The sequence below is a fragment of the Oryctolagus cuniculus genome, chromosome 4, assembly GCF_964237555.1.
Source record: "Oryctolagus cuniculus chromosome 4, mOryCun1.1, whole genome shotgun sequence".
Taxonomy (NCBI): domain Eukaryota; kingdom Metazoa; phylum Chordata; class Mammalia; order Lagomorpha; family Leporidae; genus Oryctolagus; species Oryctolagus cuniculus.
The window spans coordinates 140,104,922-140,118,928 of record NC_091435.1 but is presented as its reverse complement, the minus strand read 5'-3'; the positions used below and the strand labels follow the sequence as shown (position 1 = coordinate 140,118,928).

The 14,007-nt window shown below is 48.8% G+C and overlaps 1 protein-coding gene across 2 annotated transcripts in view; it reads left to right on the top strand.

The window, feature by feature from the left end:
• LOC100358019 (uncharacterized) overlaps positions 1-9,541 on the top strand; it is a 72,183-nt gene extending 62,642 nt beyond the window's left edge. Inside the window, exons 10-11 of one of the 2 annotated variants that reach the window (XM_017346669.3) lie at positions 8,582-8,694; positions 9,130-9,541. In XM_017346669.3, the coding sequence (XP_017202158.3) occupies positions 8,582-8,694; positions 9,130-9,141 (125 nt within the window). In that variant the 3' untranslated portion in view covers positions 9,142-9,541. Of the gene's footprint in view, positions 1-8,581; positions 8,857-9,129 lie in introns of those variants that run through there. The other variant, XM_070072735.1, reaches the window with a different exon arrangement.
• Positions 9,542-14,007: the final 4,466 nt, after the last annotated feature.

The following is a 14,007-nucleotide window of genomic DNA, read 5'->3' as shown; positions in this document are numbered from 1 at the left end:
GTAGATGGAAGCTCTATTTCTCTGCCTCTCAAATAAATCAACATATGTGTATATCACATATTTAAAATGGAGAGAATACTTGGTACATTACCTGGAGGGTCACCTGGAGACAATTAAGTAGCACAAGCATCCATCTTTGCTATTTGTATAGTAAAATTGTCTTAGACACATGGCATAATTATAGATTGCATTTTTAATGCTGGTAGTATTTTAGAGAAAAGTATGATGATATTATTGTATACTATATTGTCATTTTAAAAACTGAAATTATTGCAGTTTTTAAGGATTTATTTATTAATTTGAAAGGCAGAGTTACAAAGAGAGAGAAGGAGAGGCAGAGAGAGAGATCTTCCATCCGCTGGTTCACTCCCCAGTTAACCACAACAGCAGGAGCTGCGCCAGTCCAAAGCTAGGAGCCAGGAGCTGCCCCAGGTCTCCCACGCCGGTGCAGGGGCCCAAGGCCTTGGGCCATCTTCTACTGCTTTCCCAGGCCACAGCAGAGAGCTGGATCAGAAGTAGAGCAGCCGGGACTTGAACCAGTGCCCATATGGGATGCCAGCACTGCAGGCAGTGGCTTTACCTGCTACACCACAGCACCGGCCCTTGCAGTTTTTAAGTCAACCAAGTGATTCCAGAGTTTTTACATTTTCCCCTTATTTTAGAGAAACAGAGCATCTACTTCCTATGCTATTACAGTTAAACTCAATTCAACAAAATTATTCTATTGAACTCAATTGAAATTTAACTTGAAATGAAGCTCCGCACACTGAAGGCAGGTTACTGATTTCCTCTTTGCTGGCACTGTGGTGGCTGCATCATTACACACCACGGCAGAAGACCCTGCAAGGCTGCAGACAGTCCTGGCTGGTACTGCAGTGCGTGCGTTCAAGAGACAGATGGCTCAGTGGCCTGGTGGAGAATGACTCTCACCGACTTCCTATGTGGGGGTATTTGGAGCTGCTTGCTTTGAATAGGGTTTAATTTGCATAAGTGAGAAGATCATTATGAAATACCCACCTGAAAACACAAAGACTCATTTAAAAAGCATTAAAAAGTCATTTATAGTTCAAGAAATTGGTTTTCTTCCAAAAATAGCAGCATATATCATAAGTAGCATTAAGGCGTCCATCTCTCAAACTGAAATGGCCCGGGGCTGTCTCCAAGAAACACTACAGTCAGGCAGTTGGTCTGAGCACCAGGGAGGAGTCCTTAAAACGGGGTTCACTCGTATTAGGGTTCACCCTAACGTCCTCATTTTGAGCATTAAAAAGCAGTTAGTAATGTCACTGATTGTACAACTAATATTCGTCTATTGATTGCTTCTGTGTTCTTATCATTTGCAAGTTAGCAAGCTAATTACTAATTCTAATTCCTTCACGAAATCTAAATTAACAGCTTGAAGTTACTTCTTTGCCTAGCAAGGAGTTCTTAATGAGTGCCGTTCATAATAGAATGCACACAGAAATACCTGCAACCACACTGCTTTAAAAAGTAATTCCAACAACAGACTGTAGCCCATTTCCTTTCCACAAGGAAGGAAACAGAACGCCTCAGGACCCCTTCACATATTCATTATTTCCTTATTTCTTTCGACGTACATTTCTTAAATACCTACCATGTTGCAGACTCAGTTTTATTTATTTATTTTATTATTTGAAAGAGAGGGAGAAAGAGAGGGAGAGCTCCAATTTGCTGGTTCACTCCCCAGATGCCCACAACATCCTGGGTGGGGCCAGGCTGAAGCCAGGACCCTGGGACTCCATCCATGTCTCCCACCCGGGTGGCAGGGACTCAACTACTTAAGCCATCACCTGCTGCCTTCCAAGGTGCACACCAGCAGGAAGCAGGAAGCAGGAAGCAGGAAGCAGGAAGCAGGAGCAGAGCCGGCCTCCAACGAAGCACTTGGACACAGGATGTGGACATCTTCACTGGCATCTCATCCTCTAGGCCAGGTGCCCAACCCAGCCCCCGTTATAGACACTGGAGAGGGCGAGGATGAATTCCTGCCTTCGTGGGGACTGCTTTCCAGTACAGCAATCAAGGACGCTTGGCTATCAGAGAGGGGGAAATAAAGCAAAACAGAGGACAGAGGGCGTGTGTCAGGGACAGTCTCAGAGCCGACAGGGAAGGACTCGCTGCGAAGAGACGAAGAGACGTTGAGCGAAGTCCTGAGGGAGGCGGGAGCAGGCATGCAGACATCCGAAGGAAAGACATTCCAGGCAGAGGAACAGCAAGTGCGAAGGCCTTGGGGCAGGAGTCTACCGGTTCCTTCTAGCACCAGTAAGGCAGCCAGTATGGCCAGAATGGAGTAAGGGAGATTAGGCGACAATTGGCCAAAAAGTCTGAGACACAAGCCTGGAGGCAGGAGGCTGTATAGACAGTCACAGGGCTTCCGTTTTCAACTCTGTTGAAATGGAAAAGCATTGAGAGTTTTAGGCAGGGGAGTGACTTGATCTGACCCGCGTTTCAGCAGGATCGCTCCAGCTGTGCCGGAAACGGCCTGCAGGGGAGGCAGGGAGCCCCCGTGGAACGTCTTCTCCGGAGAACCCACACAGGACGCTTCCAGCAGACCCAGGGCACCCGGCATGGCACGGAGAACGGGGATGAGGCGAGATGCTGGCAGGGGGAAGATTCAGGAACATTGAGCAGCTGGGACTCAGCCCCTCCCGCCCCTCTGCCTTCTCTGCCCTGCTGCTAGAAGGCTGGCAGCTGGAAGACTGGAGCACTCTTTGAGAAACTGAACAGCCCTAGACAACGGAACTCCGGGTTCCGACGCGTGGCTCCCCACGACAGTTCAGAGAAGCCTGGCAGGTCAGCAAGCCTTGACCATGCGCGAGGTCTTCCCGTCAGCCGCTGGACACCTTGTGCTCCCTTGAACAGAAAGCCGAGAATCCGTCACTGCAGAGACCAAGCCTGAAAGGGGAGAAAAGGATCCCTGAAGAAAACTGAAGGCAAAAACCGGCTGCAACCTTCTCAGCCAAACGGAAGATAACGCATCCACACAGAGACTAAATCCTATGAAAAATGAAAGATTTAGAAAACATTCTTGGAGGCCGGCGCCGCGGCTCACTAGGCTAATCCTCCGCCTAGCGGCGCCGGCACACCGGGTTCTAGTCCCGGTCGGGGCGCCGGATTCTGTCCCGGTTGCCCCTCTTCCAGGCCAGCTCTCTGCTGTGGCCAGGGAATGCAGTGGAGGATGGCCCAGGTGCTTGGGCCCTGCACCCCATGGGAGACCAGGAAAAGCACCTGGCTCCTGGCTCCTGCCATCGGATCAGCGCGGTGCGCCGGCTACAGCGCGCCGGCCGCGGCGGCCATTGGAGGGTGAACCAACGGCAAAGGAAGACCTTTCTCTGTCTCTCTCTCTCACTGTCCACTCTGCCTGTCAAAAAAAAAAAAATCTTGGAAAGCAAAAGTGATGGCCAAGGTTAAACTTTCAAAAGAAAGGTTAAGAGATAAAGTCCAGAAAGTCTACAGAAAGTAGAACAAAAGACAGGGAGGTGGAACATTGGTGAGAAAATGCGAGAGACAGCGAAGCAGACGGAATCCCAGTGTCTAAGTAACACTTCCAGAAAGACGGAGCACGTAAGAGCCGAGGGAATTATCAAAGGAACACAAGTGCAGTTCAAAAAGTTCCCAGGAGATGCATATTATGAAAACATCGTGTATGGATTTCAAAAGTTTTGGCATCAAAATAAATGTATCTTTTAATTCGATGTCCATGAACTTTCTGAATTACCCTCCTAAATCAAGAAATTTCCAGAGCCAAGAGACATAAATGTGCACAGTGACAGAGCCCACTGAGTGTCCAGCATAGTGAATGATAAAAGGCATATCAATTTTTGTGTGTGTTTATTTTCACATTATTTGAAAGACAAAGAGACAGAGGGAGATCTCCCAACCACTGGTTCACTCCGAATGCTCACAAAAGACAGGGCTGAGCCACGCCAAAGCCAGGAACCCAGAATTGTGGGTGGCAGAAATCCAAGTACTTACACCATCCCCTGCTGCCTCCCAGGGTGCGTATTAGCTTATCATGACAGCATTTCAGAACACTAGAAACGAGGAGCGATTGCAACAACTTGCTAAAAGAAAAAACTCCCTCGCCAGAACTGGAGATCAGAATGATGGACTTTCTAACTGCAGCCAGGGACTGTGGAACACACCATGGCGATTCGGTGAGGAGTCTGTACGTTCCTGATGTCTAACCACACATGAGGACAACACACAGATGTTTTCAGCATGTGAGGGCTCGAAGTGTACCTCCTCTGTTTTCACCCTGAGGAGGCTTCCAGAGAACACGCTTGAGCCTCAAAGGCAAAGAAGACGGAGTCCAGAGATCAGAAGAACCCACGCGGCACAACAGAAAAGAGACACTCAGATGATGGCGGAAGTCACACCCAGTCCGCACGGCAGCAGGAACGTGGAAGCCTTTGGAAAGGAGGAAGAGGGGTGAAAACTAAATCAACGGAGCAGCTGGAGAACCTAGGAATTTTGAAACAAAGACTGATAGAGCGTGAGACATAAAAGAAAATTTGGTGGAAATATTAGCACAGGGACACAGGAAACTATGAAAATGGAAAAAATAAAACCCAGGACAATTATTATACCAGGCAAAAGAAAGCTATGTAAGAAAAGGAAGCACTGACGACGAAAGGTATCTAATGACACCAACTGGATACGAATGCACCATTTCACTAAAAACAGTGATATGTCTTTAGTGGCAGGCGTGGTGAGAGGAAGTGACAAAGCTCAAAATGTGAAATTTAACATGGAAACATCAAGAAATAATAGAAAACAGCTTGCAACCAGGCAGTGAGTATCATGAAGGACAGCCGCACGTGCTGAGAGTGGCCGCCTCTGGGGGACCAGGCGTGCTGCGGGACAGCAATGAATCTCTTGTTTATTGTGGCCTTTTAGCCATTCTTTATATATACACTTTGATGAAAATATTTAAATATTTAATTTTCTTCCATTTATTTATTTTAGATCAGCTGTGAGGGTGAGACCACAACCAAGCCACGGCCCAGCCCCACTTCCAGTCTCTCAAATTTTAAAATTTTGATCAATCTAAGACACCCAGCAATCCCCTTCATGCCTTTTTGAAGACCACTGAGCTGGAAAATTATACCCTTTCGTCTCTTAAGTAGATCAATAGCATTACTTACAGAATTCACTTTTACATAGATAGCAAACTTTATACTAACATTTTTCCCTAAACTAACAGCACTGTATTTTTCCCACTTTGACATCATTGCTTAAAAAAAAAAGTTTCCTTTTTTAAAATTTTATTTATTTGATAGGCAAGAGAGAGACAAAGAGCACCCCCACCCACCGGTCCACTCCCCAAATGCCTGCAAGGGCCAGGGCTGGGCCAAGCCTAAACCAGGAGCTGGGAACTCCAGCCTGCTCTCCCACATGGATGGCAGGGGCCCAGTGACTTCAGCCATCACCTGCTGCCTCCCAAGGTACACATTAGCAGGAAGCTGGCATCAAAGCAGAAGCAGAGAACAAGGCACTGTAATACAAGGTGCAGGAATCGCAACCAGCATCTTAAACTGTGAGGCCCAACACCTGCCCTGAAGAAAAGATTTTTGGGGAGTGAATTGAATTGAAACTCACATAGCTTTCTTACCAGGCCATCTATTGCTGTAACTCCATGTCACCATTTAATGCTGACTTAAATCATCTCAGCTACAACAAAGGCTTCACAAACCTGAGCTATGCGGCATTGAAGAACGTGTAGAAATTCCTAAGAGGAAAAGGAGTGAAAAGGACGACACGACGGTCATCTATGGGTTGGGCTGCCTCACGAATCCGCTGAGGCCTCAGGCTGGCCTGCACATCACACTGTTGGCCCCATTCCAGTGGTCTCCGGCCCCCTGCACTCCTCACGCCTGGGTCATGCAGCCCACCCTCCCTCCTGACCCTGGTCAAGACTTTGGACCTCATTCTCCTGAAGTCCTTGCCTTCCCCTGGTTTACACTTGTCCTTCTCTGAGCTTTTGCTTGCCCCTTGACTGTGATTTGTCAGTTTCCTATTAAATTTAACATCACTTAGAGACGGTGCTTGGCTCCATGTGGCTGAACCAGAGAGAGGCAGACTGGGCAGGTGCAAACTGTGCTACATCATCAACATCCCGGTTTCCTGCTCCCTTTCCCCACCATCAGCCTTAGCTGTTATCCTCATGGCTGCAAAGTGCCCGCTTCACCTGTAGCCTCCCATCTCCAGTCTAGACTAGAAGAAAGAGAAGGCAGGGACAAGCAGAAGGTGTGGTACCTGCCTAGGAAATCCCAGAAATCTCCAGCACACTTCTGCTTGTGATTCACTGGCCAGAAGCCGAGCACTCACCCATCCCTAATGCCAGGGGAGACTTGGAAAATAGGATCCTTACTCAGCTGGGCACGTTGCTGCCCCAAGGAAAATATGAGTTCCATTAGAACAGAAAGCAGGAGGCCAGTGTCGTGGCTCAATAGGCTAATCCTCTGCCTGCGGCGCCAGCACACAGGGTTCTAGTCCCGGTCAGGATGCCGGATTCTGTCCCAGTTGCCCCTCTTCCAGGCCAGCTCTCTGTTGTGGCCCGGGAGTGCAGTGGAGGATGGCCCAAGTGCTTGGGCCCTGCACCCGCATGGGAGACCAGGAGAAGCACCTGGCTCCTGGCTTCGGATCACCGCTGTGCACCGGCTGCAGCAGCCATTGGAGGTGAACCAACGGTAAAGGAAGACCTTTCTCTCTGTCTCTCTCTCACTGTCCACTCTGCCTGTCAAAAATAAATAAATAAAAATAAATTTTAAAAAAAGAACAGAAAGCAGGAAAAAAGATTTTAGGCAGGGAACTGTAAGAATTTCCTTAAGTTCCTTTGGATTGCTACACATGGGCCAGTTCATCGTCTATACCCTAGACTTCGCAAAAGGCCCTAGAAATCAGTGGCCTCTCCAGAGTGGCTCAAGCGCAACACCAAGGTCTTTGCTGGTCATTGTGCATGGGCCCTGGAGGCTGCTGGGAGATGTGTATCTGCATAACTTGCTGCTCTACAAGGAAAACACACACCTGGGCCAAAAGTAGATGCAGGAAATCAAGAGGGGCTTCTGTACAACCCCCTGACGTTGGCACCCTCCTAGGAGCCTACCTCCCTCGATTTTATTACATCAACCCCACCTGGAGTATGAGCAAGCCCCAACACACACAAATGAATCATATGATAGAATGACCCCTAGCACACCTGAAGTACCAAGAAGCATTGCTCACCAGAAGAAAACGGCCAACCAGGGTACCGACCTCGCTTCTCTTCCCTACGTGCCTGCACTGGTACCCGCAGCAGATCTGGTATCTGGCCCTTCACAAGTCCTGACATGGTAAACCACACTGTCTGACACCACCAGGACCCTTAGCCACACTCCCCCTTCCTGCCCTCCACTCTCCTGTCCTGTGGCCAGCCAGGACAGCCACTTCCATGTTTCACTTCAATTCACTCTGGAGAACTGAAGTTCAGTACTATCACTTAGCTCTTAGTTTTCCTGTCAGCTGTATGTCTTATTTCCCTTCTGCTCTTGGCCTCTCCCTGGGGTATCCTGGCCTCTGCAGACTGCAGTGTGAGGCACCCAGCAAGCAGGGCAGGGCCATCGGGCTGGATGAGAAACAGAAAGAGGCAGCAGGCAGGACGCCGTGGGGAAACGTGCAAGGACCCGGTGACACCGGCTTCCCGAATAGCACACTAGGCATCCGGGTCCTTAGTCTACAGGAAAATCAATGGGGACCCTTGGTATAAAGTGATACAAAAGCAACGCAAATTCTTGTAAGTACAAAAGGAAATTTATTGGCTTGCATAATTAAAGTCGAGTAGTTCTAGCTACAGATCCAGCTGCATTCAGCAGTTCAAATAACCCCGCCTTCCTCCATCTTCTGGACGTTCTGCTTCTATTATTATTATTCTATTATTATTATTCTATTATTATCAGGCAAATTGCCCAAAGTTAGTCAGATTGTTGTGTCAAATTAGGCAGCATTAGTCAGAAGTTTACATTATACATGTACAATAATCCCAAGAAAGATCTGCTCTTCTCTTGGCTTTCATTGGACCATCACGAGTCACATGATGCCTGCTAACCAATCACTGTGCTAGGGAGATGAGGTGCACTTTGAGAACAGTCCTGGCTTCGGTGCCAAGCCCCCAGACAGCAGGGGAATGCATTCCTGCAGGAAATTCACAATACTATTCCAGACAAGAGATGGCCACCAAAGAAGGGAGCCAATAATGATACCAAATCATTACTGATATGGTGAATGGCAAGACCAGAACTTTTTTTTTTCAGAGGATTAACGAGGCTGGATTTGGGGTTGGGGAAGTCAGACTTAGGAAGACTAGTTAAAGGAATGATGCGTGTAAGAAGTTATTACAGAGGTAAACCCATTACTCTGATCACTCACATCAAGAAGATGTAGGGGAAGGGTATAGGATGCGAGGAAAGTTACCTACATAATGGCAACATGAGAAGCTACCTCCTTCAGAAGCCCCAGACCTAGCCCACCCAAAGGCATTGTGGGTGTCCTATCCACTCATGATTACGTTCCTCCCCTTTCCCAGGTAAGCTTCCAGTCTTAAAAATTACAGTCACTCCCCAGATCTCTTCAGACACCTTCAGAGGTATTTGGAAAAATAGTAAGAAATCTAGCACCACCAGCAAAAAGAAGAAAAAGGTATGTTTATGTTTTCTGATGTCTTTGTCAGTGAGTGTCAGCCACCAGGGGGCGCTGTGTGGTGCCTGGGCACTCTGTTGTGGGGAATGGCACCATCAGCTGTAGACTTTGCACTGGAAAACAGCAGAATTTAAGTTCTTGGTCACACTCCTCCACCTGAACCATCATTCCAATCTGATGGATGATGACTGCACCGAGAGAGACGCTGTAAAAGAATAACATAGTTCCCTCAAAGATTAGAGCGAACCCGACCTCCTGCCTTTAACACCATCCCCACCCAAATCCTGGTCCCACCATCTGAATGGGTCTGCCTAAATTCCTTATGAAACCTATGCTGCATGTTAGAGAGACATGGTTCACGTGTTTATCCATTAGTATATGATACTAAACTTTTTTCTTTCTTGAATTTATGATTTCCTGTTCATTATTTCACAGGCTAAAAACTGAACGTGGATGCCTTATTTCCATACAAATGACATCTGTTTCTAGAGATAGTGCTGTGGTGAAATGGGTTAAGCCACCACCTGCAATGCCAGCATCCCACGTGGGCGCCAGTTTGAATTCCAGCTGCTCCACTTCTGATCATCTCACTGCTCGTGCACCTAGGAAAGCAGCAGATGACCAAGTGCTTGGGCCCTTGTCAGCCCTACCCATGTGGAAACCCAGAAGAAGCTCCTGGCTCCTGGCTTAGGCCTGGCTCAGCCCTGACCATTGCAGCCATCTGGGGAGTGAACCAATAGATGGAAGATTCAGTCTCTCTTTCTCTCTCTCTCTCTCTCTCTCTCTCTCTCTCTCTCTCTCTAACTCTGCCTTTCAAATAAATAAATCTTTAAAAAAAAAAAAAAAAGAATGTCATTCGTTTCCGTGGCCAAACAGATGTGCTGGAAAGATATTGCTTGTTCTAATATTTTTCACTTGACCAAGCCCCTTTCAAGTTCTAAAATTTACTAAGACAAAAGTTCAGAGTGGTGTTAATTCCATCATACTTGTCACTTTCTGTATGTGGGTTTCAAGGCAGGTGTTGTGACAGAGAAACTGTTCTTGTTTTAAAAAAACAACAAACTGGGGCAGCGCTGTGGCATAATGGATTAAGCCACCACCTGCAGTGCCGGCATCCCATATGGGCGCCGGTTCAAGTCCTGGCTGCTCCTCTTCCAATCTAGCTCTCTGCTGTGGCCTGGGAAAGCAGTAGAAGATGGTCCAAGTCCTTGGGCTCCTGCACCCACGTGGGAGACCCGGAAGAAGCTCCTGGCTTTGGATCGGTGCAGCTCCGGCTGTTGAGGCCAATTGGGGAGTGAACCAGCAGATTGAAAACTCCTCTCTCTCTGCCTCTCTTTCTTTCTCTGTGTAACTCTTTCAAGTAAATAAATAAATCTTTTAAAAATGTATTCAAAAAGCAGGGAGAGAGACAGAGATCTCCCATCTGCTGGTTCACTCCCCAGATGTCTGCGACAGCTGGGGCTCCATGAGGCTGAAGTCAGTAACCTGGAACTCCATCTAGGTCTCCCACCTAGGTGGCAGGGAACAAAATGATTGGTACAGCTCCAGCCATCATGGCAAATTGGGGATTGAACCAGCAGATGGAAGGACCCCCCCCCCTTCTGACTCTACCTCTCTCTGAAATTCTTTCAAATAAATAAAATAAATCTTTTTAAAAATGGGTTGATATAGTACAATGCAGCAATTTCACATCTGGGTATATTTCCAAGAGAATTGACAGCATTGTCAGGAAGAGCTATTTGCAAACACACCCACAGTAGCAACAACAGACCAAAGGAGGAAGCAGCTCAAATGCCCGTGGCTGAATGAATGGATAAACAAGATCTAGACACATGATGCAATATTACTCAGCCTTCAAGAGGAAGGAGATTCTCCCGCTACCACTTGGATAAACCTTGAGAACATAATGCTAAGTGAAATAAGCCAGCCACAATGAGACATATCCTGGATGAGTCCAGTGACAAGCTTAGAGCTGTCAGCATCACAGAGATGGACAGACCGGTGCTTGCCAGGTGCTGGGGGAGGGAGGGCGGGGAGTCGCTGTTCAGTGGGTACAGAGCTTCAGTTTTACAGGAAGGAAAAGTTCTGGCGATCAGTTGAACAACAAGCTCACTATACCTACAGCTACTAAGCCAAACACTTACACACAGTCCTGAAGATTGGAAATTTTATAGGCATTTTGCCACAATTAAAATTTCTGACTGGGCTGACGTATAGTGTGTCTGCCTGTGCCTGAAGAGACCATTAACATTGCTTAGTTTTTCTTACTGCATACTCTTTTTACTATTTTAATGTCTTTCATCTATGAGCTGTCAATTTTAAAACACCCAAAGCCATTTGCTACATGATGATGAGCTTGTTAAACGTCGGTAAGAGCGTGCTCTGGCTGCTGCAATGGTGCCAAGCGAACAGAAAGTGCGCTGGCCCCCTGAGCAGACAGGGCTGTGTGACAGTAAAGAGTGGTGGCGAGAACACGAAGGTGAGTGCAAGGAGCAGGCCTGCTGGGGGAGGCAGGGGAGGTCCTGTCCAAGTTCAGACAGGTTCAGGTACAAAAGACAGTACAGCTGCAAGGGGCTCACTGAGCAGAATGACCCGACCAAAGTCCTAGGGAGGAGCATCAGGGAGGACACTGGGAAGCTGGGGACCCTACTCTGGCCAGGCTTAAATTTTTAACTTATTTGAAGAGATAAAGATATACACAAAGAAAGACCATAACAGACAGACACACAGAGACATCTCTTATCTGCTGATCACTCCCCAAATGCCCACAACAGCCAGGCTTGGTCCAGGCCAAAGCCAAGAGCCTGAAACTCCATTCAGGCCTGCTACGTGGGTGGCAGGGGCCTGGTAGCTGAGCCATCGTCCGCTGCCTCTCAGGGCCGGCAATAGCGAGAAGCTGGAATGAGGAACAGAGCCGAGACTGGCACGCAGGCCCTCTGATACGGGATGTGGGTGTCCCAAGCAGCGTACGAAGCACCACACCAGCCGCTCGCCCTGTGGCAGGACCACAATGAGCACCTGGGACACGCAGACTTAGGCTTGAGGACATCCGAGCAGGGGCACCGGGTGGAAAGGGGCACGGAGAGGGGCTCCCAGGGCACGCTAGACAGATCCAGCTCGGGTGCGGAGGAGAGAGAGTTGCATGGTGGTTTTTTCTGCGTTCTCTTCTCTGCCTAAAAGCAGTGCTTCCCAAAAGAGGCTGAGTGCCATAAATCCCCTTCCCCTGGCAGTTCCATAGCCAAGGAAGATTGACTCCTGTCTGTCTCCAGAGACAAGAAGCTGGCGCAGGGGAAATGAATCACCGTACTGGGTATTATCACAAAATCCTCACCTCCCGTATCTGCGCTCTCTGTAAGGGCCGTCTCTCTTGTCCAAACGTCCCTCCCCATAAGCAACCTTCTCTTAGGCAGATGGCACAGAAGCCTCGAATCCAAGCCTAGTTGAGTCATCCTCCCATCTGTCCCTGAATTCTTACTATTTCTGGGAACAAAAACCTCTCTTTTCTCCTGCTAATCTGTCTTTTGTCAGTTTAAATCACAAGCCCCCAAGTATAGAACCTAAGTGGGCAGAAGAAGAGTTTTTCTTTCCAGATGCCAGGAAAAGCTATTTTAGTAGAGATGAATGGCATGGAGGAAGGGAGACAGGATGGCTGAAGATGAAAAATAATAATAAACAGAAATGTCCAGTTGCCTTGGGAGACAGGTTTTTCCTGGAGGACTTAAGTATTTGGCTTAAAGAAAGCTGCCCCCTCTTCCCCCAACAAAAGCAGCCTTGCCAACAATGCTCTGAGCACCAGTGATGGAGAAAACAGCCGAGGAGGTCCTAAAACCCGGAGCTTGAGTCTGGCTTTTGCTCCTACCCACTCAGACTGGCCTGAGGAGCCTGGAGGGTTGTGGTGGGCTGGAAGCTGAGCGGGCATGAGCCAAACAGATGCTGGTTTTGCCACATTCCTCCCCAAGGCCCCTCTAGTCCCTCCCTTCCTGTGTTGACAAACAGAGAGGAACCTCCATAGAGCTGAACCCAGCCAGGCAAATCACAGGAGGCCCCTCTAGTGGGCCAGGGCCACACCTGAACAGCCCCTGCAGCCTGGATTCCCTGCACCTGCTTCTGCTCTGGCTTCACCCCAGTGCAGCTGAACCCTCACACATCTTTTCATTCCTGTTCCCTTGGGCATCTGAAAATTCTTCCCAACCTGCAAACTGCACTCCCCTCCTCACCTACTCTTCCCATGGCCCACCAGGTCCTCGCTCCAGGCTTCTGTTCTCCCACTCCAGTGGAGTCAAGATTGATCTCTCTCTCTCTCTCTCTCTCTCTCTCTCTCTCTCTCTCTCCAGGTTTCATGGCTACACACAGACACGTGCCATTCCTCGTGCTTAACCCCCTTCAGCCTTCCATCTGCATTTCCCTCCTCTCCTTTCACTCTGCCCAGTTCACACAGGCTGGGTGCACTTGATCGTCACCTAGTCCCAGCCTTCCGCCTTCCCCAGATGGCGAGCATTCAGTCCTCTCTAGCCAGCTTTAGCAGGAGCAGCCGTGTGTTCCGTGTGGCTCACCTGTATGTTCACTCATACAGGACGGTCAGCCTCACCTCTCCCACTATTGCTCTGCCCTGGCCAACAGCTGGGAGAGGTTTGCTCTCCTCACTCTTCTGGCCTCAAGGGCCTCTTATCCCCTCCCCACAGCCCCTCCCCTCCCCCCCATTCAAACTCCACCTCTTCCCCAGGCTTTCCCTCATGGCACCAGACCTCAGATCTCTCTGCACCCTCCCAGCACTTCCCCTCCGTCAACAGCCACCACACACCTGCACCTACCCGAATGTAACTCTGTCCTTATACGTGTCTGCATGGACTATGGACTTCCTGTCTGGCTCCTGGAGACCAGTTAACTTCTGCCCAGGCACAATACCTGGGGTCAGGACATTCTGGGGACAAGGCAGAAGGCTCCAAGTCCCAAACTTGCCACAGCAGGGGTCCCACTTTAGGCTCTCTGTGCCTCAGCTTTTTAGCTTTTAAAGGGAGGTGTTGTCTGTTTTGCTGGGAAAACAAAAGAATATGGTTAAGAATACTTCCAGGCCCAGTGCTGTGGTGCAGCTGGTTAAAAACCCAGCCTGCAGCGCCAGCATCTCACCTGGACACCAGTTCGAGTCCCAGCTGCTCCTTTTCCAATCCAGCTCTCTGCTATGGCCTGGGAAAGCAGTAGAAGATGGCCCAAGTCCTTGGGCCCCTGAACCCATGTGGGAGACCCGGAAGAAGCTCCTGGCTTCTGGCTTCAGATTGGCTCAACTCCGGCCATTGAGGCCATTTGGGGAGTGAA